This window comes from Grammomys surdaster, unplaced genomic scaffold, assembly GCF_004785775.1.
Source record: "Grammomys surdaster isolate TR1022 unplaced genomic scaffold, NIH_TR_1.0 239, whole genome shotgun sequence".
NCBI classification, from domain to species: Eukaryota; Metazoa; Chordata; class Mammalia; order Rodentia; family Muridae; genus Grammomys; species Grammomys surdaster.
Window position 1 is genome coordinate 3,000,874 of NW_021604684.1, and position 23,733 is coordinate 3,024,606.

Consider the following 23,733-nt stretch of genomic DNA (forward strand, 5'->3'; position numbering starts at 1 on the left):
ACTCTTGGGAGTTTATGTATAGAATCATCTGCAAGTTAGAATATTTTGACTTCTCCCTTCCCTACTTGTATCTTTCATTACCTTCTCTTGGATTATTGGTCTAACTACAATCTCAAGTACTATTTGGAACAGTAGCTCAAAGGATGATTTCCTGACTTTAGTAGAAAAGTTTTTCTCCATTTAGCATGTTGCCTGTGGTGTTTTGTCTATTTGCCTTATTAAGCTATATTCCTTGTATTCCTGGATTTTCCAGGAGTATTAGATTTTTCCAGTGGTCTTTTCTGCATGAGACGATCATGTGACTTATGTCCTTCAAGTCTATTTATGTGGTACATTACAGTTGTTGACTTACATATGCTGAACCACCCGATCTCCAAGAGGAAACTGATTAATCATAGTGGGCATATTCTAAAAATGGTTCATACTCATTCTTTTCAGAATTTTCTCATCTATGCTCATGAAGGAGCTAGCTTGCTCTATAATTTTATTATGTGTATTTAGCTCAGTGTCATTCTGGCTTCATAAAAAGTATTTGGAGGTATAATTTCCTTGTTTCACGGGACACTGGTTTTATTTCTTTGAGATTCTGGTAAAGTTCTATGGGAAATCAGTCCTGGCTTGGGCTTTTTGCTTTGGATGGGAGATTTCTTAAACAATGTTTCAGTGTCAATTCTAACATGTTCAAGAATCAACAGCTTCAGCCACACACATAAAATCATCAATTCTTCAGAAATTGTTTTAGTACGTATGGCTCACTCAACAGGAGAACTAAGGAAACTACTGATGTGGAGTACAGAGTACCCAGTACTCTGGAGGCGATGCTGTTGTACACCCCGTGATCCATCAGACAGAAAGAGTATGATGCCTGACAGGACTAACAGTATAACTTTAAAAAAATCTCTTCTTGGTTTAACTTCGGTAGGTCATATGCACTAAGAAATTCATTCATTTCTTTTAGCCTTTCCAATTTATTAGAATATGGGTTTTGGTGTGTGTTCTTACAACCCCTGAATTTTACTGGTGCCCCTTGTAATACCTCTTCTTTACCTCTAATTCTATTAGGGACCCAAGCATTCAAACATGTATTCCAGCCTCCATTCTCACTCAAACCCCAGTTGACATTATCAAGAATGTAGGATAATTGAACTCCAGAAGCTTCTGGGTAGCTGATAATGAGCATAAATTGGCATATGTATCATGACTCTGGAATCTTATTCCTAGAGGAAATGTGACTACCTGCACAAAAACTCATTTCCTAGGTAACTGTGGTAGTACAGCTCCCAAGCTAGAAATGAATCAAACCACCACTGTATAATGTTGTTTATTCATACATGACATACTGTACAATCATGAGAACGAACAATGTACACCTATTGAGAATAAAAATCTCATGAACACTATCAAGTGAAAGCCAAAGGGTATATTTTTAATTTTATTCACATAATATTCCAAGCCAGATGAAATGGGTTTCACTTAGAAATGGATGGCAGTTATGGATGAAATAGCAGTCAAAAGGGAACTTTAATTAACACTCAAAGCTGCAGGGACTACCTGTTACACCCTTGGAAGTATGTGAACATAGGACTTAGGGCCCACTACAGAGTAGAAGTGTTAATGTGACTCTGTTCTTGAGAAATCTGTATCATCTCTCTGCCATTCAGTCATCAGACAGGTCCATTACTCAGTGACTCTACTCAGTCTTCTCTTACGGAGAAGAGGTCTCTAAAGTGCTCAGGGACACTGAAGTGGTGTGTGCGCAAGCTGACAGGCTTGAGGCTCTCTGTACAGGTTAGGTTACCAGAAGGATGGGGAAGGAATGACAACCCCTCAGCTTCTCTCCATCAACACTATACACTGGCCTGTTCCCCTGAGGAAATGCTAGACCCAAACAACCCCATGTCAGCATTCTGGATCCTACTGCAGTGCAGCTCTGTCCCCAAGCCAACTACCAGTTCAGGTTGTGTCACTCCCAAAAATGGCCCACATGATCATCATGCCAAAGATTTTTATTTATGTGTAGGTATCTGCATGTATGTGCAGGGGCCAGCAGAGACTAGAGGAGAATGCTGAAGTCCCTGCAATTGGAGGTACAGGTAGTTCTAAACCACTTTATGTGTGTGCTGGGAACCAAACTCCAGTTCTCTGAAAGTTGCAAGTACTCTTAACCTGTGATCCATGTCTCCAGTCCCTGTTGGAAACAACCTGAGCATACACTGAGTGGCAAGCCTGGGTGTATCTGAACAGCTCATTTGAACCATTTTCATCACTGAACCCAAGAGAAGTGACTCTTTCTGGATGCTGCAATGAAAAGCCACACCTTTCTCATCAGGTACTACAAGTCGTGACAAAATTAAACATTCAGGTTCCAAGAATGCTGGGCAAAGTCTTATTTGTTGAAAGAAACAATGGAAAAGGCCACCTTCCCATTCTTGTCCTCAAGAATCCATCCTGAGTCACTGAACTTCTGCAAGGAGCGGTGGAGGGATGGAGGTTCAAGAGATAAGAACAACACAAAAGGAAAAAGGCAGCTGCTTGAACTGTTTCTGCAGGGTGACATCATGGGAACTCTCCTATGTCTTTGACAGTAGGTATAACGACTAGAGCCCATCTCAGACCCAGGCCAGTTTTCTCTGAGTCCTCAGGGAAGGGCCTAGGAACTCCACATTTCTCTTCTTGCTGCTTGGGATAGCCATCAATTATTCCACCCTTTGAGGAATTCTTCTCTCCTAAAAATGACCCATGGGATGGAATGGAAAGGGCAGAGACTAAAAATGATGCATCACCTGTTAACTAAGATCATGAATTGTGATGAAGCTTTCCCTACGCCACATCATCAAAACATTTACTGGTACTTCCCCAGGAATAAAATGAGTCTACATTTCTAAGAGTAAGAACGTTCTTCCCCATCCCACAACCCCTGCACCAGAACCAAACCTACCTTCTAATACTTAGAACAGTGACTATATATAAACTAGATTATGTTTTTAATTTTAAAAATATTTTTATTTTATATGTGTGTATATTCTGCCTGCATGTATGCATATGTACTATGTGCATGTCTGGTGCCCAGGGAGGCCAAAAGATGATGTCAGATCCCCTGGAACTGGAGTTACTGATGGTTGTAAGCTGCTATGTAGGTGTTAGCAACTGAACCTGGGTCTTCTCCGTGAGCAGCCAGGACTATTAACTACTGAGCCATCTCTCCAGCCCTGAGCCTACTTTTAAAGCAAGTACTACAGATTTTTAAAGAAAGTACCATCTTTGTAAATTGTCTTTTCAGTAGGCGATTTTTAAACAAACGTATAATTGCATTTGCTCTTAAGTTTCTTGATGCATTTAAAGGCTGGCCTCAGTTCTAGAAGTCAGGTCTCTAACTGACAATGATAATCATGATGGCTGTGAGACAGCAAGTCAACATTTGGAAGGCAGCCATGCCAACTACTATACCATTAACACCTCAATAGTGAATGTTTGAAAGACAATTAGACATTGGGGTCTGCCTTATGGAGTCCCAATGTTTTGGAAGACAGGCAGGGGTTGCGTGTTTGGGACCTGGAAGGATACAGCATTAGTAAGTGAGCTCTCTTATTGGCGAGGATCCATCTAAAATGTGTCTCACTGGGCTGCTCCCATTGCACATGCACACATCCATTTGAAAACATCATGGAACAGAACTAGGGCATGGCATTTTCACAAAGTCTTAAGAAAATCTAGCCATGGAATCACTGTCCAATGAAGACAGTTAATGGTACCTTAATCACAACCTCAATAATTAGATACACTAATTGCTATGGTAAGAAATTCTAAAGAGAATATCAAACCACTCCGCATTAACTCTATGCTGCCATCTAAATTTTTCTATAGAGTCTCAGAATTGCAGTGTATTAACAAATAGTTATTTTATTGAAACACAGTCAAAATCTAGTCAGGTAGCTCTTATAACAATCTAAAATCAAAATTTTATCTTATAACTTTAGCAGTATATATGGAACACTTACATTCAAGTATATAGAACACAATCCATTAAATCTTGAAAAACACTGTAACAAAACTTGAAATGAGTGCACAGTGGCAACCTAGCGTTCCTTTGCCAATTCTACAGTTATTGTAAATTCAGCTTTGTAAACACATTCAGCAAATCACAGCACTGGAGGTCAGTTGCTCTGATATGCCTTGCTATAGTTTTGACAGTAGAGGGAAACAATTCTTACAACATTACTTAAAAATAGATCTTAAAGATGACTCATCCTTATATACACACATTATGCTAACCTGTCACAGACAGTAAATGTCAAATTTATACACTGGACTTTGTGGCAGCATCCTACACATTTAGAACTTACTATTAAAATAAACAAACAGCTGTCAAATGTTTCTGAGATGGTCTGCCGCTGCTCTGAAGTGACGTGCTCAGGGCTGCTTCTCAAAGGCAAAAACCAAGTAGATACCTAAAGAAGAAAAAGAAGTCAGAGTCCAGTGCCTCATACCAGCAGAGGAGTGTTCTCAGGCAGCACCAAGAAAGAAAAACACCATTAGTTCTCTAAGTTCTATTATCTGAGTGGTTTAGGGGTAGATATAGGATCATTTAAGTTTATTTAAAAACAAAACACTAAGAACACTAGAATCTGATTTGAGATACACAATTTGAAACTCAAAATAATTCAAAGTCCAGATACTACTGAACACTCAGTAACAGTAGTACTTCTCAGATTTTGCTAGTTTGAAGATCTAACTTTCAACTCTTCATCTACCTTTCCCCTCTTCAGCATTTAACTAAACAGTTAATACTGTTCGTCTGTGTCTTCCACTGAACTCTAGAAGGCAGACTTGTTTGCTCTTTAATCCCCCGAAGTCCTTTCATAAGATTTCTTTTGTAAGTCAGTGTTCAATGTTTATTAAATAGCATGTCTCTGCCAGCAGGAGCTGTGTTCAGATTCTCAAGACATCCATGTGAAAGATTAGAATCCTTTCATATTAACATTAAGGACCTACAAATGAAGTCCTCTACAGAACCCTGCTGTAGAAGCCCAGGACTCTGCACAGACTGTGAATTCTTCTCTGAAGAAAGCACATTTGTGTCAGAATGTGTCTGTGTAACACTGGTTTTCAAACATATGTTCCATAAGAGCCCTCCTTACTCTGCTGTGATTAGTGTCCTGTGTCCCCTATTTGATGTCGATATCTGAATGAACAAATTAAGCAATATCCATATAAGTACTGCATAAGCCAAACAATTCAACAGAATCCTGAGAAGACAGAGGCAGCTTCTTATTAACAAGTATGTAGTGAAAATAAATATGCTCATGAAAGTATGTTAAATAACAGTCTACAGATATTTTCTCATCACTACAGAGATGTGTGTGACATGTTTCAATGTATCCACATAAATACAAAACACATCAGGAAAATTCTTATCGTTTTCAAGTTTTAATGATAGTATAACACAGAATCACTGAAATGATCAGTTAGCTGGATGCTATACTCACTTGTAGCTTCCCACTCTGATTTACTCAAGGTTCCCTAAAATCACAGAAGAAAGAAAACTTCAGAGTCAATACAGAAGTAAATGGACACTTATTTTTTAATAGGGGAAAGAGGCAGCAAACCTCCTAACTTCACTGTAAGAACACACACTGCACATAGCATTAAGATATACACATCTAAGAACAGTCAGTAAGACTAAAACTTTATGAACAAAATTAAGAAAACACAAATTTCCTTATACGAAGTTAATATCACTGCCTAGTAGTGGTTGGGGAGGAGAGGTAAGAACTGAAACAAGTATCTACCTTAAACCTGTAACTCAGAAATGAAAACCTCAACACTGCATTTTACCAAAGAACCACAAGGTATGTGCAGCTTTGCACAGGACACTCACTTTATAAGATCTAGTTCTAGAACCTAATGTAAATTTGAAGAAATTATGAGTGAAGGAAATTCTAAGATGACAATGGAAATGTCTGCAATCTTCATTGGGACTAGTATAGCTTGTCTTATCATCATGTGTAATTTTTTTTAAAACCAAGAGTCTGCATGAAACGTCAATACAAATGAAAATTTACTACTCTCCCATCTCCCACTCAAGTGCACAGAGCTTGGAATCCTGTCTCTGGAACCCTGCATTAGCAAGGATCATGCAATCCAAGCCTGTGACTCCCCCACCCTTGGCGGCCTCATAAAAAGCTCTGTATGCTACTCACTGAAATAAACAGTTTATGTCCTACAGCATCAAAAGTCAGCACAACTAAGGGAAAACAGATTATCACTTGCCAAATTTGTAATCCAGTAAGCCCAAACACTGTAAACAAGTAAAATAAGCAAGGTCTCCACACAGCACACGATCCTTTGTTCTGGCTGTCAAAGCTGGAACTTACCAGAGGCAACCTGACTTGACTGTTCTTCATGTACTCTGCTGCATGTGCGTAGTCACCCACCTTTTCAGAGGCAAGTTTAGAATTCTCATTTGCAGGGTATGGCTATGGAAAAATGCAAATTCAGTTAAGAGACCTCACAGCAATTTATAAGTTTGACAGAGTAAACACTGAAAAACAGTGACTGCTTTGCTTCTTTCTCCAGTTGAATATAAGCACAACAGACTAGGCTTCAGGTACTTAAAGGAATATTCTAAGTTGATGGACCTTGCACGTGTAGGCTAGGCGGAGGAGGAAAGAGGACCACTTCAAGTTTGAAGGCCATCTGCTCTACATAATGAATTCTAAGCCAACTAGTACCACAGAATGAGACCTTGCCTCAAAAAAAACAAAAAACAAAAAACAAAAAAAAAAAACAAAGAAAAAACAAAAAAATAAGAAAAGAATATTAATATTCTAAATTCAATGGACTGTCTTAAGTTCTTACAAGTTACAGGCACACTGAAACCTTCTATCTGCGTAATAAAAAGGAAAGCTTCCAATGACTGCAGCCTCTCACTGCTTTACTGAGACAAGCAAGGAGTTAGACAGTCCTAGGCTCAGTATATGACAAATTATTAAGCTGTCACCAGAGTCACCACAGAACAAAATTGTACCTTGGTCTATGTACTTGTGCCCTAGGCCCTAGCCAGGAGGGCCCTAAACTGCTGACCTAGTCACAGAGAACTGTTGTAGACAGGGATGTCTCAAGTTTACCCAGAAACATGCCCGTCACAGCAGGGACACACCACCACTGCCATCCACTAGGGAGAGTCTGCATCAGCCTCTGTCGGGGAAGGTAGAGCATCTACAGCACCATAACCTGCACAGTACATCTAACTACGCAAGTCTGAAGAACTGCGGGAAACACCCAAAACATCGAACATATTCACCATGTCCTAGAATCTTTATACGTCCTCTGTATACTTACCTCCAGGGCCTGCATTCGTTTTAAGAGCATTTTGTTTTCATTGTTCTTAATCTTTTCTTCATAGAATTCCAGAAATGTTTTTTTATAGATTAGCTTCATATTATACTTCTTTGCCATTCTGTCCAAAAAGATTAATGGAGACGCTTTCAGATGTTTGTAATCTGTTTAAAACTTACCTATGAGCTCTGGCTCTCTCTTTCCATGACGTGGGTCTTCCCCATTGAGCCATCGCTCTGGCCCCTTCTCATATAATTTACTTTTGAAGTGATAGCAGTGACATCTGGGTCTAATTAAAAAAGCTATTTACTTATGTTGAACGGAATAATACAAATAAAGTTTAAGTAACAGTTTTCATGCCTATGAAGAAAGAAGCAATCTAAACATCTATAAGCTTGCAGACAGGTCTTCCTCTAGTGTGGCAAAAAGGTCACGGGAGAAAGGGGCATACAGAGCACTTTCCCAAGAGTTCTGCTGTCATTGCATCCCCAGAGCTGCAAATGATGCGGCTTTTTTTGTAAAGTATTTTCATCTCCTGCATTCTCTGGTAAGATAAATATATTTTTATCAAAAGAATATCTTGGATGGCTTCTCTGCAGACTATTTTATAGGTTTCCCAACTTCTAAACATTAAGGCTTTAAAGTTTGTTCCAGACTCTATTTACTTCTCTGTACCAGCTGCATGGAAAGTTGGAAGCTGTCTGGGATTCAACTTTTTGTGATCACTGCTCATTCACTCTCGCCCCGATACGTCGGACCCTCTAACTTCTCATCCTAAGACTGAACCTTACGAGACTGCCTTCTGCCTGTTTTCCTCACTGCAGCGACTCCATCTCCCTTCTTCTGCAGTCCCTGCGGTCAGTGCATCAGAGTTCTCCTCTCACCCACATCGTGTTCACTTCTTACCGTATTCACTCACTGCCATCCTGCATGGCCATGCCCTGCTTCCAGTCCTACTCTCCCTCAGTGAACTTTCCAGGTACAGTCAGACTAAGCTTGCAGATATACAAAGGAACTACTACCCTTCTCAGTACCATTTACTCGGCTCCAGAGTATAATCCCAAAGCCATCAGCATGGTCTCTGAGCTATTCTTTTCAGGGATACTGCCTTCTACTAGCAGGTGTGTTTTGATTCAGCCCCACTAGTTTTCCTTCCTCTTCTTAGCCTTTCCCACTTCCCGAGTTTTGTAGGAACAGCCAGCCTTCCTGTCTTCTACATCCACATCCAATTCAACTTAAAAGCTGTCTGCAGAGTTCTCTCCTGCCTCCTGCTAACACTCCCACATTTACTAAGTTGATGCAACCCTTCGCAATATGAAGTAGCCTGGGGACATTGCAGGCAGTGGGTAAAGGAAAAACAAACAAACATAAATATGACACAAGGCTTGAGTAGGAGGGGATAGATGAGGAAAGAAGGCCGAAGGGATGTCAGAGGTTCCTGACCCTGGACACTGCATAAGACACACTCTTAAGACTGTATTGTTATCTGAGCTAGCCCTTCTTGGATAGACAGTATGAACATGTGTATTTCTTTTATTCAAGGAAGCCCAATTACAATCCATCTCCAAGACAAGTCACTAGAAACAAAAGCAAGTTGTACGCAAAAATGGGGAAAAAATTCATTAAAAATAAACCCAATTTGTGCAATTCAAATGGGCTTTTCAATAAGTTAACTACATTGTTGTTTTGTTTCTTAATTAAGTAACAAGAAGCTCATCCTCAACATTTTTTAGATTTAACATTTACATCACCAAATGCTTACACAAATAAATACATTTTAAAAAATGATGTATTAGGCTATAGCCATGCATTTTCTTGGTAAAACTATTGTGCCTCTCATCCCACCCACATTGCCCTTCCCTTGACTCACCCCCAGAAAGGAGGAACACAAGCAGATTTTTTATGGTGTGTCTCCTCAGCTTCCCACAATGAGAGCCACTCTCTTTGCCCCCCAACATGACACACTGCCCCTTTTCTACTCTCCTCAACTCCAGAATTCCACCCAGCACTGGCCTACGCTTCTGTTAGTGTCTGGACGCCTCAGGCACACCTGAACCTGTCCAGGGACCTCACTGAAGCAATCACACACATTGAACATAATTAATCTATTGAAAAACCTATATTGGAATCACCTGAGCCTCACCAGTCAAAAACCAAACTAACTAATTAACAGAACTATGAGCTGCTCCTACTTAAGCTGAAATCAAGAAAGTTTAGTTAACACAAAGGGAGAAACCGATTCCTACTTAACATAGGTTGACTAGAAGACGACTCATATCAAACACTCAAGCAACAAACTAACTCCAGTGTTGGACTAGGTCCCAACACAAAATACAATAGGGAAAAGCCAGGAAGGTATGGGCAACACTAACTGGACTTAAATAACAACAACAGAGACGGACATTAATTTGTGAGGAGGATGTGGGAAGAACAGGGGAAGAAGTGGATATGGGAGGGAGGGGTGGAGGGGGAGATTTGATTAAAATTGCAACTCCTACATGACATTCTCAAAAAAATTAATGATATAAAAATAATTATATATTAAAGAATGAATCTATAACTTTCTAAGTTTACCATGTTCAAACAATTTAAGTAGAGAATAATGCTCCGTTTGCTCAGCACTGAACAACAGTCTTCATATTATTCTGTTTTATCTTGTTGGCTACTAATTGTTATGCTGAAACATCAAGCTAACACAGGAGACAGATGAAAAAAAAAAACAAATTTCTTCTTTTATGAAGTTAAAGGACAATCTTTTTCCAGTCATTTTAAAATAGAAAGCACAATGATTTACAATGTTAACTTCTGTAAGCAGCTTGCATCTGTAACACTGTATGGTATGTTCATGTCCTGTTGTGACTTGTTACTTAATTTCCTCTTGCCCTTCCTCCCTCTTTCTCCAGCTCTCTACTTTCTTTCCTTGTTTTGAGACAGTCTTACACTGTAGCCCAGGATAGCCTCAAACTCACAGTAGTTCTCCTGTATGAGTCTCTTAAGCACAGAACTATGAGGCTCAGCCATGGTACCTGGCACGAGGCCTTACATTGCACTGACTTGTGAAAATCCTGTTTTACAGTGTTACAAGATGACTGAGTCTAGATTAAAATACTCACCAGCCAAATCTGGGTGAGCAAAACCCCTCCTGCTTCCTCAGTTATTATTCAAAATAGAAGATGTTTGTTTTCAAAAAGTACGAAATGAAATTTCATCATCTGTATACAACCTCCATCTAAGTTGGCTTTTATTATATTCTCCTGGCAGGGAAATCCTGCAGATTAAGGTATATTATCACAAAGTCTTGAAGCCACACGATAACATCCAGTACCTTCAACTTTTCCTATGCTTGCAGCTCACCAGAATTCTCAAGAATTAATGTGCATGGGGGAATACACCATGGACTCAGGACTCTATAATCAACCTGTATGAAGCTGGGCATGGTGGTGCACGGAGCCAGAGGCAAGTAGAGCTCTGTTAGCCCAAGGCCAGCCTGGTCTACACAGCAAGTTTCTAGACAGCCAAAGCTACATATAGTCTGAGACCTCGTTTCAAAAGAAGAAAGATAAGGAAAAAGAAAAAGAAAAACAAAAAAACCCACTAGTCTGTTCCATGGGCAATTTCAAAGCTATACTGAAATACAAACTTTGGATAATCTCTTTCAAAAAGAAGATCTTGGACTTATGAATTCATCTTTATATTTCCAAAGCTGTGTTTGCTACCTGTGAGGTCAGTTACAGAAGCAGCTGGCTCCCTTCCTTATGAAAGAGTTACTTAAAGTGAACACCAATTCTGCAGCTAAGGCTTTTTCTTGAGGTTGCATTTAAAATACAATATGAATAGCAACATGAATTTTGTCCCCTTAGGACAGGGATGAGGGGAAAGAAAAAGCAACAGATCAAGACATTCTTACTCAGTTAGCAATGGAAAATAGACCAAGAATTCAGGGACATCCACAACACCTTCCAGGTTAAAGTCATATTTGCAGCCAAATAAAGGATAATTTCCTTTCTTCTGGAATTTCACAGTGTATATTTCATTTCCAAATGATTCTGTTTCTGAAGCTTCAAGGCGTCTTCTATTGGGTTATTCCACAACCAAAATAAAAGAATTATGATTAATATTTTTTATCCTATCAATCATATCATGCATGTGAAAAAGCACATGATACAATCTTAAAGGTACCTGACCCATTTTAACTGGATTCAAGTTACTTACATCAGTTCGAAGCTATTGGGAGTGGTACCAATAAAATAGCCGCCAGGGTGAAGCCTTCCACAGGCATTTCTCAGCATCGTATCAGCCTGCTCCAAGGACTCAAAGGAGTAATGGCAAGCAAACTGACAGCTGCAGATGTCAAAGTACATTTCTGGATCACGGAATTTTTCAACCAAAAGTTCCTATAACAAATGTAAATGAGTATTTTAAACTAATTACAACATAGATCAAAAGTTTTTTTAGTAAATTACTAGAATTCAGGGTTCTTAAAGTAGACGTTCCCTGACAGTAATCAACAGTTTTCACCAATCTTTGATTTATTCTTTGTCATGTATATATGATAGCAAGGACCACTTAATAAAAATATTCTTACCCTGACCTAAAAACATCTATAGGTCTGGGTAGATTGCACAAGTGAAAGTGGGGGACAGAAACAGTCTGTAAAGCTCACTGGCCAGTAGCACATCCTCATCAAAAAGCCCCTTTAAGAAACCCTATCTCAGGAACAAGGAGCAATATCCAAGATTCACCCAACAGCCACCTACCTACCCAACACAAACATATAAAATAATCATGATTTTGATTTTCATGATGACCTTAAAAAAGTGGGGAATTCTGAAATCATGTTAAAAATGTTAGGCCAGAGACATGACTCGGTAAATGAAAGTGTCAGGAGGGGCCTGCAAGCCTGATGCTTAAGTCTGTGGTCTTGGTATACACGCAATGGCAGGAGGTGTCAGGAGCCTGACCATTCTTATGGTGAGATGAGGTGGACACAGGAGAATCCTCTGGAAGCTCACAAACCTGGGGTAGAAAGGGCAGTGCAAACAAGAGAGGTTCTCCCTTCACACAAAGTGGAAGGTGAAAACGAGGCTGGAGCCCCTAACCTCCTGTAGAAGCTGTGTCAGATGAACCACCCCAAAACACACTACACGCACATACAAAAAAAAAAAAAAAATTAAAATGCTGCATAACATTTCAGTTGGTCTTGAGAGCTAAAACAAACTGACATTCAACAGTCACTTGGGTCACTCAGCCCTTGGCATCCAAAAGAAACAGTACTCAAGTTTTCACCTGTTAAGCAGCATACACATTTTTCAACCTCATTTTCAAGGCTGTAAGCAAAACCTGACTGACTAACCAGGTACTATTTAAAGGTGTTTAGATACAATACTTAAAGACGGAGAAGATTAATTCAGTTGAGAATCTCAGAGGAACAATAGACAGTGAAAAGCACACAGTGGTTCTGATATGACAGGAAACTGTCCTTATAAACTACAAGGTGAACGAAACACACATTTAAGTCCAGGTCTAGTGCGAAATAAAGCAGCCCTTCATATCTTCAGGTTCTGTAACAGTGAAGTCAACCACTGATGGACTCAAGATGAGAGGAAAATTTATTTTTTAAATGGAGACTCTTCTTTTTTTGACACTTATTTCCTAAATAGTGTGAAAATTAGTTAGTCAGTATTTTCACTATATTCGGTGCCATAGTAAAATCATCTAAACATGCTTTTAAAGTATACATGAGTATCTGTGTAGGTATCCACAAATACTATGCCATTTTATAAAAGGGACTTTGAGCTTCTGTAGACTCTGAGACTTTAGGGACACTAAGAGATGACCATTTGAAAATAAATCTTGCCTAAATCATAAGTGACTTCAAAATATCCATTCATTAAAAGTAAAACTTGTCTAAAAATATCCAAGGATTTATTATAAGATTTTCTAATAGAAACTGAAAATGCATGTTTCCAATCACAATTTAACAAATGAATCAATCTTAAAAATGGGAGATGCAGCATGCTGACCCCTGCAGTTGATCCTAGCACTGTAAAAAAAAAAAAACAGATTGTAAAAGATGAGGCTGAAGAGATGGCTCAGCAGCTAAGAGCACTGGCTGCTCTTGTACAGGACACAGGTTGGATTCCCAGAACCCACATGGCAGCTTAAAACTGTCCTTAATTCTAGTTCTAGGGGATTCAATACCCTCATCTGGCCTCCATCGGTACCAGGCACGCATGTGGTGCACACTAACACAAATTCAGCCAAACACTGATACACCTAAGAATAAACCAAAAAAATTAAAACAAAAAATCTGTACCTTTGAACAGTCAGCAGTTATAAATTCTGCACTAAAAATATACTCATTATCACGACGACATCTCATGTCTTCATAACGTTGTTGACACTGTTTCATAGAAATATCAGCAATATCTGGAAGGGTAAAAGGTGTAAACGTCAACAGAGAATAGCAACTCAACTGATAAAATTGTGGCAGGAAATCTAGGAGTAAGATAAGGAAAAGGCTGTATGGGTCTGTCCAGTTCCTTTTACACAAAGGCTTTGTTGGAATGTTTAACTACATTCCACGCAGAATAAGCAGCTTCTCTGTTCCTGTAGCACTTTCTTAATAGTACTTATGCTAGCCAAGGCTAAACAGTTTTATCATCATTGTATGTGTGGAAGTCAAAGAACAGCTTTCAGGAGTTGGTTCTTTCCCTCCATCATGGGTTCTAAGAACTTACCAGGGACAGACAGCAAGGGCTTTTATGCACTGAGCCAGGTTTTAAATATTCATTCAAAATATGAGGCAGAAAACTCAGATTCCAACTTGAACTATAAAGGCTAACACCACTCATCAGCTCATTTTGTGAAATATCAAATCACTGTTTTCATACTGAAATGCATTTGTTCTCCTTGCTATGAGATTTGCACTTGGGACAGAAAAGCGTGATGGGTAAAGAGAGCCCTTAGTCATACATGCAGAGCAGTGGCACCAAATGGCGCTATGAAGGTGTCCTGTGTTCTTCACTATATGGAGCGGGGGAAAGCGAGTTTTCACTTAGAATGTCCTCCATATAGCAGAAACTCAGTCTTGGCTCTGATTCCTGTCTCCGAGCATCACCATGGGGAAGTAAGGAGCAGTCTTTTCCTGTCACTAGGAGCACCTGGCACATCTAGGGTGGTGAGCTGACATTGTCATGTGTTCAAAAAGAGTCACTTAAACTTGAAAGAATGGCTCTCCAACTCTATCATATCATACAAGTATTTCTGAAGACGAATAGGGTCATTTCAAGGGACACAATGGATAATGCTTACTGCCAGAGATAAAATTTGACTTTCAAAAAAAAAAAAAAAAAAAAAAACACAATTCTGAGGAAAAAAAAATTCTGTCAACCACCTTTGTAACTGGTGATAATATTAAGAAAATGTGATTTTGTGGTGTCAGTCATAAGATAACTTCAGTAAACAGTACTTTCCAGGTATTCTGAAAAAAATCAGAGGGACCAATGGGTCTGAAAGTAAGGGAATATGCAGTGTTTGCCAGAAGGCTTCAGATCCCACACCTAACTCCCATTACAGAACTGCCCGCCGCTTGATTCTCCCCAAAGGTGAATCCAAAGTTATCTGAAAAGGCTAACGATACCTTTCTTTTACAACCACTTAGTCACCAAAAGAACAAAATGATCTGGTAAAAATAGAGACATTTCTCAAAGTTTACATGCCAAAATTCCCATTATACTTTATTTGTATGAATTAAAAATCACAGCCTCAATTTCTAACATGTTCAAGAATCAACAGCTTCAGCCACACACATAAAATCATCAATTCTTCAGAAATTGTTTTAGTACGTATGGCTCATCCAACAGGAGAACTAAGGAAACTACTGATGTGGGCAGTACTCTGGAGGCGATGCTGTTGTACACTCCATGATCCATCAGACAGAAAGAGTATGATGCCTGACAGGACTAACAGTATAATAGGATCAATATGTCCTTTCTTTTGAGAACGTCAAGTTAACACTAACTGTATCACAAAACCATAAGAAAAGCCTTAACTCATTTTTCAAAAACCTATCATATGCAGAGAAGGTACCTTCAGATATCTTAGCATCATATTGGCAAGAAGGCCCCTTTAATTTCCCATTCACCTAACTGACCAAAATAATTCTGATCTTTAAGATGTGTTTTTCGTTTAGTTGTTGAGCTATCATTATTATCACTGTATCTGTGCATGTGTGCGTGAACAAAGGAGAGGCAGCGCACAAGCAAGTACTTGCCTCTCCCCCTTTATGTGGGTTCTGGGATTGAACTCAGGTGGTTAGACCTGCACGGCAAGTGCTTTTACATTGGGCTCCAAAACAGCTCTTTACCTTGTCAATGTCTATCTTACCAGCACACACTAGCCTGCTAATTCTCCCCTTCCTCCACTTGAGCAAATCTCCACCTTTGCCACATCCCAGGTCCAAAACAGTGATGTCACGATTTTTTCTTTGCCGTACCTTTTCTAAAATTTCCCCTAAAAGAGAGAAATCAATCATAACACATTTTCTCTATTTTTACTACAGCAATTTCTTTAAAAACCTACTAGCTTCTGTCTGACAAATCATATGGACTATACTACATTAATGTATAGTAATATTAAGTTGGTATTCCAAAATCTGATAGAGAAAATAACTTGATCCTTTATTATTAAAGAGTACACATGTCATTTTACAAGGTTGAAACGATTTCTTGAAGGATACTTTCAAAATGTGAATTGTTAAGTAGGTGATATTTAAGTTCTAATTTTAAAAAAGCTGCTATATCTGTGATAAGAGAAAAACTAATTTGCATTTCTTACAGCTTTTTCTTTTTTTTTTTTTTTAAAGATTTATTTATTTATTTCATGTATGTGGGTACACTGGCTGTCTTCAGACATACCAGAAGAGGGCATCGCATCCAATTACAGATGGTTGTGAGCCACCATGTGGTTGCTGGGATTTGAACTCAAGACCTCTGGAAGAGCAGTCAGTGCTCTTAACCACTGAGCCATCTCTCCAGCCCCCTTACAGCTTTTTCTATTGCTTCCCAGAGTCCAGTGTTTAACTGTGACACACTTTAACTGAAGTAGCTATGGAATGATAAGAGCAGCTGATTCTCTTTGCAGTCAATCTTAAGAACTAGTCAAAAACATATACCTTTCACCTCATAAACAGGCAGAAGTTTCAACAGTTTAAAAGGCTGAATAATAGTCTGACATAAATGAGGTATTCAGCAGTACTAAAACTTGATGCAATAATGAATCTTACACTTATTTCCCCTAGTCTATTACTCTGTTTAATACTTTACCATTTTTATGGATACTATTTGGGTGGCTAAATATTCACTACCAATATTTCTGCCTTCAATATAAATATGAAAGTAGCTTTCATTAGAAGCATAACTGTCCCATATTTAAGTTTCTGTCATGAATCTTAATACTTAAGTCACCAAAACAACAAAATGACCTGTGAAATACAGAAGCATTCAAAGTAAACTTGTTAGAATTCCCATTAAACTTTACTCATTTCTCTAAACTTACACACAAATCTGACTTAACTAGACAGAGAAAGCAATACTTATATTCTAAGTCATATTTTCTCTACTCATTTCTATTTTAATTTTAAAGGTGAGTTTCCATAGACAAAATATTAGTTCCAAAGCTGTATTGTCTTTATCGGTCCTCAAGAAATCATGTAAGACAGACAAGCTCTGTAACCGACAGCAGCTCAGGAAAGGCACACAGGTAGTCCTAATGCTGTCCTTTTCTTGACATAATAAAAACTCAATGTGCAATCCAACATGCATGTCACTAAAACTATTAGAGTAAGACAATTATGTAATAGCCTTGAGTAACATTAACTACAAGTATAAAGGACACTGCCAAGTGAAAGCCTGTTTAACTTAATAACAACTAAGCATTATGAATGCCCCCATACAATGAACTACAAATAGTCAAATAATTTCTCCCAAGGACCTACTTCTAGCTCTCTAGCTTTTTAAAAACCAAAGCGTGACCACAAAGGGAAGGGTAAATAAAGGCCTTCAAAGCATGATATATGATTGAAGCTGGGAGGGAAGACCCAAAGGGAGATGGGCTGTGAATGCAATTTATTTGCACAGCATTTTCAATGAGTGCATCCTTGGGTTCGGTGAAAAGCAATGTACCTCAACACAAATTTAAATTTCCCAACCAAAGGGCAAAAAATGATCATACCAATAAGAATACTTTTAATCCAATTATTAAAGTTTCTTAGGTAAAAAATGCGACTTTGACTACGCTTCACCAAGCCAACTTCCTGAAGCTCATTATAGTGGGCAGCCACAGCTGAGCTGTGTCCTTCCTCCAGCTTCTGAAACTGAAAGAAACAGAATTAAGGATTAGAGCACAACCTGGAAAAGAAGGAAAAGCCAGCCTCAGATCACCTGACTTACATTACATATCATGCATGCACAACTCAAGCAAAGGCTGGACCCACAGAAATAATACCAACTACCACCACCCATAAGAAGGATTGCTCTGATTCATTGTAAAAATAATTCCCAGTTTAAGAACTTGACTGTGACCTTTACCTATATAATTTAAGACTAAATACTTTAAGAAAACTACTGTGCTTCAGAGTTTTGATTTATTCAACTTAATAAGTTAGTCAATGGATGGACTTCCTAAAAGGGAGTAAAAGAAATAAGCTATACACTTTAATATCAGTAGGGAATTATTGTTATGATTATATAATGCATATATAGGGGAGTTAGCATTTAGTAGGTTACACTCAGTATCAGTGACTTTTATTAAACATTATTAATCTAATGAAACAATTTTCGATCTATATTTACTAAAATACTAAGGCTTCTATAAAAATTCCATAGCAGGTAAAGGTCTTCAGCCTCTGCCATCGTTTTCAAAGCATCTAATTCTTTATTTTATATATCAAATTTAAGGGTCAAATTTTACTTGGGAAAAAAAAAATCTTCCAGTGTAAGTTTAAAAACTCAAGTTTAAGGTATGAGATTACCTTTTTACAAGGACACTGTTGGTGAAAGCCTGGCCTGCTACTTTCTCTTTCAGGCCTGACAACAAAATGTTACTAATTTGCAAAGCATTTTTCCTCTCCAACCCCAGATTCAGCCACAGTATCCTTTCCAATATGGCAAATGTTTGTTATACCTGGCTCTGCATCAGCCTTTTGCATCAACATCATCAAAATTATGACAAATAACCATGTAAACAAGATTAGAAGCTGGGAGGTTTATACTCTAGCACATTAGTGAGGGAGGAAACAGCTGGACACAAGCTTGATATTTATCCTTGAAACATCCAATAAAAAAGGGCAAACAGAAAATCAGCTGGGCCACATACTACCATCTTAAAAAAAAATCAATAAGGGCTGGAGAGATGGCTCACGGTTAAGAGCACTGACTGCTCCTCCAGAGGTCCTGAGTTCAATTCCCAGCAGCCACATCGTGGCTCACAACTACCTGTAAAGGGATCTGATGTCCTCTGCTGGTGTGTCTGAAGACAGCTACAGTGTACTCATTTAAAATAAATAAATCTTTAAAAAAAAAAAATCAGTAAAAAGCAAACTATAGAAACTAGCTTTCAAAGTTCTGGTCAAACAAGAGTTTCAAAACAATATGAAATTATCCCAGCACAAGGTTCACCTTAACAAAATTTTAAGAGATAAGAGTCTATTGTACTTTAAGATAATATTTATTTAAAAACAAGCCATTCCTAAACTGTTTGTTTAAATACATCTATAATTTCTCCACAGCTGCTCCATACTCCTGGTTAGCACACTGAATTAAAAATAAAATACTGGCAGCATACTTTCCGAGTTTCCCCAACATCCTGAGGTTGCAGTTTTCTCTTTCTCTGGGTAAGCCCTCCAGGGGAAGGCTCGTCTTCCGACACATCGACCCTCTCCAATTTAGTTCTCTTTGAAGCATTTCCATCATCCTCAGAGCGTTTCTCCTCTAAGATGATTTCAGCATCGAGTTTTCTTTTCTTGGATGGAGAATCTTGCACATAACTCGAATTTTGTTCTACAAGATCATCTACTTGCTGGTGTATAGGAGTATTTTCAGAAAGTCTCTGCCCAGATGCAGCAGCAGTTTCAGTAATACTTGGAGGAGATTCTGTTTCAGAATCTACAGATGCTTTTGCAGAACCTTCCATTTCTGGTTAATTGAACTGACAGCAATACCTCATGAATCAACACTAGGAATAGTCAAAAAAAAAAAAGTAAAGTATTATTTACACATATTAATGCTAAGACTCTAAAAATAATCTCAATCATTGCAGACATATCTAATCTATAGCCCAGGACCCTTACAGCCATTCACTACAGATAGGAATGTGCCCCAACACAAACATCATAAACTGAACAGTACAGTTCTCAAGCATGAGCTGTGTAATGACATTGCTTCATAATGTGAAAAGGTTGTACACACTAGAGCTAAAACAATGTTTATACATGCATTATATATGAAGCTATAAACACATAGTAGTAGTAATCAGAATGCCTCCAAACATCTACAATTTTACTTATAAAGTCAATATGTACATTTAAAAAGACAAATGAAGATACACAAATACAGGTTTGGCATCTAAGATCTAAAATTCTTGGAGTAGCCATCAAATATATATTCCATTACCAAGCAGCTTTGCTCAATCAAGAATTAAACACAGACACTATTCCGTCTATGTTACGTGTATTAATTTTTACAGGCATAAATTTGTTAGAATAGAACCATTAAGGCATTGCTTTTGGTTTGAATATGAAATTATTCTTTCACAGGCTTGAGTGTCAAATGCATGGTCCCCACCTAGCAGTGCTATTTTGGGAGATTCTGGAAATCTGAGAACGTGGGGACTAGTGTGGAGCAAGTAGGTCATTGAAGAAATACCACTGAAAGGTTATGCCCATCCTTGGTAACTTCCCCTCTGGCTCCTGTCCATCCCTAGGAAACGAAGCTCCTTAGTCACACACTGCTGTTACCATGGTACCTTTTCCCCAAGTGCAACGAGCCAAACAATCACAATCTGAAACCTCAAGAAGCACAAGTCAGAACAATTCCTCACCCTTTAAATTGCTTTCTCTGGCATCTAGTCAAAGCGATGCAAAGTAAGACTAGTAGCAGAGAGGTGGGTTGCCATGCTATGACTACCTGACAATGTTATGCAGATACCTGTGGAACTGACTGGAGGAATGATTCTGAAACAATGTGTCTATGTAGGCTAGTATGTTGTGACACAGTAATACAATCACACTTCATGTTACTGCTCTTGATTCTCACTGTAAAGTTAGTAAGATGTGGCTACTGATAACCATATTACAGTCTGAGCATGGTCGAAGGTGCCTTTAATCCCAGCTGGCCAAGATCAAGGGATCTCAGGTCGACAGTGTTCCAGGCCAGCTAAGGCTACCCAGTAAGAACCCATCTCAAAAAGCAAAAACAACAACAAACCAACAACTTGAAATGTGGACATTTCTTCTAATAGCTTAACTAGTCTGTTAGCTTTTAATTCAGCCTGTGACAAAGTTTCACTGAAGAGATAAATCTTTACAAATTCTTTACCAGAGTATAATATGAATGGCCTGTAGTCCAATCCCTCAAAGCATCCTTGTTCTCACCTGAGACCTCTTAAGCCTGGCGTCACTGACTGTACTCCTGCTGACAGTCTAACCTTCCACGTTCCCACCAGAATTGTCATGTAAGTTTCTTTTTACCTTACAGGGTCTCACAGCAAACGGGCCCCTGCCTGCCTTGAGTGTCAGAAACATTGACATTAGACTTGGGAACAGAACTAAACTGCTTAGTCTGAGGATTGGAACCAGGCTCCATGCATGTGATTATCAAACAGTCACGGACCTTTGGGGCTGGAGCAAAGTGTTACTGTGTGAGAAATCCCGCACAGATTTATGGTTGAGTGCTTGGTTGGTTTTCAGCTAGCAGCACTATGTTGGGAGGTTCCAGAGACTTGAGGACGTAAAGGCTGTTTGGAGGAAGTATGTAAAATATACATGGTTACCAGTGATTCCTTCTTGATTACCATGAGGTAAACTGTCTCCTACTTTACACACTCTCACTAGCATAAAGCCCTGCCTTACCAAGAGCCCAGAACGGTATTCTGCCTTACCACTGGGCCCAAATCACCAAAACCAAGTAGCATGGCCAAGTGGCGTCTCCTTAATTATGAGTTACACTTTTCTATAAGCTGCCCCCTTAGGTATAATGCCTACACAAAAATAATACAGAAAATCAAAATGTTGAAATCCTTATTTCATAACGAACCCTGTAATAACACAGAAAGTGAACAGTGGAAAGAGCTTTAGAACAGCTTGAAGACTCTCCTTTAAATCTATTTCAAATAAGTTCTGGGGCATGTGTAAACTGGGAGGAAAAAGAAGTAATCTATAAGAAAGGAATTGTTATGGCCTAATGTATTTAGTCATTCAATTAATTTGCCAATCTACTACTACAAAAAAAATGCATGTGAATGAACTCCACTAAATTTACAACTTAAATACTTCTACTAAAATATCAATCTGTGTTACTAAAATAAATGGTAAATGGAAATCAAAAGTCAAAACAATAAGAGACCCTGAAATTTCAGGTCCTAAAAGTAATGAAGACTTGTGGTGGTTTGAAGGAGAATAAGCCCCATTGGCTAATATATTTGAATACTTGATCTCAATTGGTGATACAGTTTGGGAAGGATTAGAGGCATGGCCTGGGTCGAAGAGGTGTGTCACATGGGTAGGCTTTGAAGTTTTCTAAAGGCCAGTTTATTCACAGATAGCACTTTGCCTTGTGCTTGTAAATCAAGACATACTCTCAGCTACTGCTCCAGAACCATGCCACAGGCCTGCCTGCCTGCCTACCACCATGTTCCCTGACATTGACGCTCAGGAACTCTAACCCTCTGAAACTATAATCCCCAGATAAAATCTTCTAAAAGTTGCCTTGGTCATGATGTCCTATCATAACAATAGAAAAGTAACTAAGACAAGAGGCTAAATTTCTTTTAAAGACCGTTTGCACAAAGAAAAGATGAAATGATTTGTATGAACAAGTTAAAAACAAGTCACTGGGAGCTGGGTTAGGATTTCAGGGAGACATTAGCTTTCACTAACCAATACTCAAAGCAAAAGCAAAAACAAACAAATAAACAAAAAACCAAAACAAGAACAAGAACCAAAAAAAAAACAAAAAAACAAAATGTGTCACACAGGAACAACTGAGTCAAAGAAAACAAATCAACTAGGAACACAATTTACAGAGTAACTACTATAAATCAGCATCAAGGAAAACTGGGTATAGTTATGAAAAATTCTTACTTCCCCTCTGCCATTTAATGCCTAGAAGAAACTTAGTTTTACAATCATAAAGCCATGTGAAAAATTATCCTTAGCTGTATCCTTTCTTGCCTAAAACTAGTACTGGTGTTTAAGGGTGAATTTTATTCATACAGTCTATACTTCCACAGATTAGCTGCCATAAAAAGCATTCGATACTACAAAATGGTTAAGAATATCTAGAATCCTGTGTCAAATGCTCCATGATGGAGCACTTTACCTGGTACACAGGAAAGCAATGACTCTTACCTCAAGAAGAATAGGAGATAGCTTATTCTGGAGCCAAATTTGTGACAGTGACTAAGGGACTCAGATTCAGGTTACTAAAATTCCATGTTCTAACATAGTAACTGTTCCAGTAAGTTATATTGTAGCAGAAGAAATAAATCATAAATCCAGACACTTCTCAAATACACTGGTGGAAACATCAGGTAGGTGGGTCACAGAAAGGCAAGTAAATCTCAGCTACAGGAACCAGATGCTCTCTGACAGAATCCCTAGCCTTTTAGTTGGTCAGAACCAGGGGTCTGTTTGTACATTCTAAAAGATTTACCTAATGGTCACAAAAGTGTCAGGTCACATACAGAGCAAGATGAATGACAAGCAAGGGGACTAAAGATGGAGCAAGGTAATTAGGATCTGGACTTGCAACATTCCACCTTATCCAAGTCACTCAAGTCTTTAGAACTTCTAAAGACCACCAAGATTCTAAAAATCAGTTAACAGCTTTGTAGTCCCAACTTCTTTCCAGGAATTCTGGTTCACAAGGGCACACTCTAGGCTTTGGGTTTGATCTCTAGCTTTGCATCAACAACTACAGTAACAAAGCTATTAACAATGGTAATGAAAATACTGAAAAGAGAGATGTCCTGATAGAACAATGCAGAAGGGAATTTATGGTAAAAAGTAGACTGGCAGGAGTTCTGTATTTTTACCTGCAATCACACTGGAACTTGCCTCACAGTAATCAAGATCTTCTAAATGGATACCTAGATCTCTTGAGCTGTCAAATTGTTGGA

General features: G+C 38.6%; 1 protein-coding gene across 4 annotated transcripts in view; it reads right to left on the bottom strand.

Moving 5' to 3' along the window:
• Window positions 1-1,305: 1,305 nt before the first annotated feature.
• Rnmt (RNA guanine-7 methyltransferase) overlaps window positions 1,306-23,733 on the bottom strand; it is a 23,791-nt gene continuing 1,363 nt past the window's right edge. For 2 of the 4 annotated variants that reach the window (XM_028774285.1, XM_028774287.1), the window contains exons 2-11: window positions 19,183-19,572; window positions 17,572-17,713; window positions 15,727-15,852; window positions 13,655-13,767; window positions 11,551-11,732; window positions 11,246-11,410; window positions 7,342-7,459; window positions 6,375-6,476; window positions 5,487-5,520; window positions 3,875-4,448 (exon numbers count right to left, since the gene is read on the bottom strand). In XM_028774285.1, the coding sequence (XP_028630118.1) occupies window positions 4,411-4,448; window positions 5,487-5,520; window positions 6,375-6,476; window positions 7,342-7,459; window positions 11,246-11,410; window positions 11,551-11,732; window positions 13,655-13,767; window positions 15,727-15,852; window positions 17,572-17,713; window positions 19,183-19,530 (1,368 nt within the window). In that variant the 5' untranslated portion in view covers window positions 19,531-19,572 and the 3' untranslated portion in view covers window positions 3,875-4,410. Of the gene's footprint in view, window positions 2,727-3,874; window positions 4,449-5,486; window positions 5,521-6,374; window positions 6,477-7,341; window positions 7,460-11,245; window positions 11,411-11,550; window positions 11,733-13,654; window positions 13,768-15,726; window positions 15,853-17,571; window positions 17,714-19,182; window positions 19,573-21,227; window positions 21,247-23,733 lie in introns of those variants that run through there. The other 2 variants (XR_003712287.1, XM_028774286.1) reach the window with 2 other exon arrangements.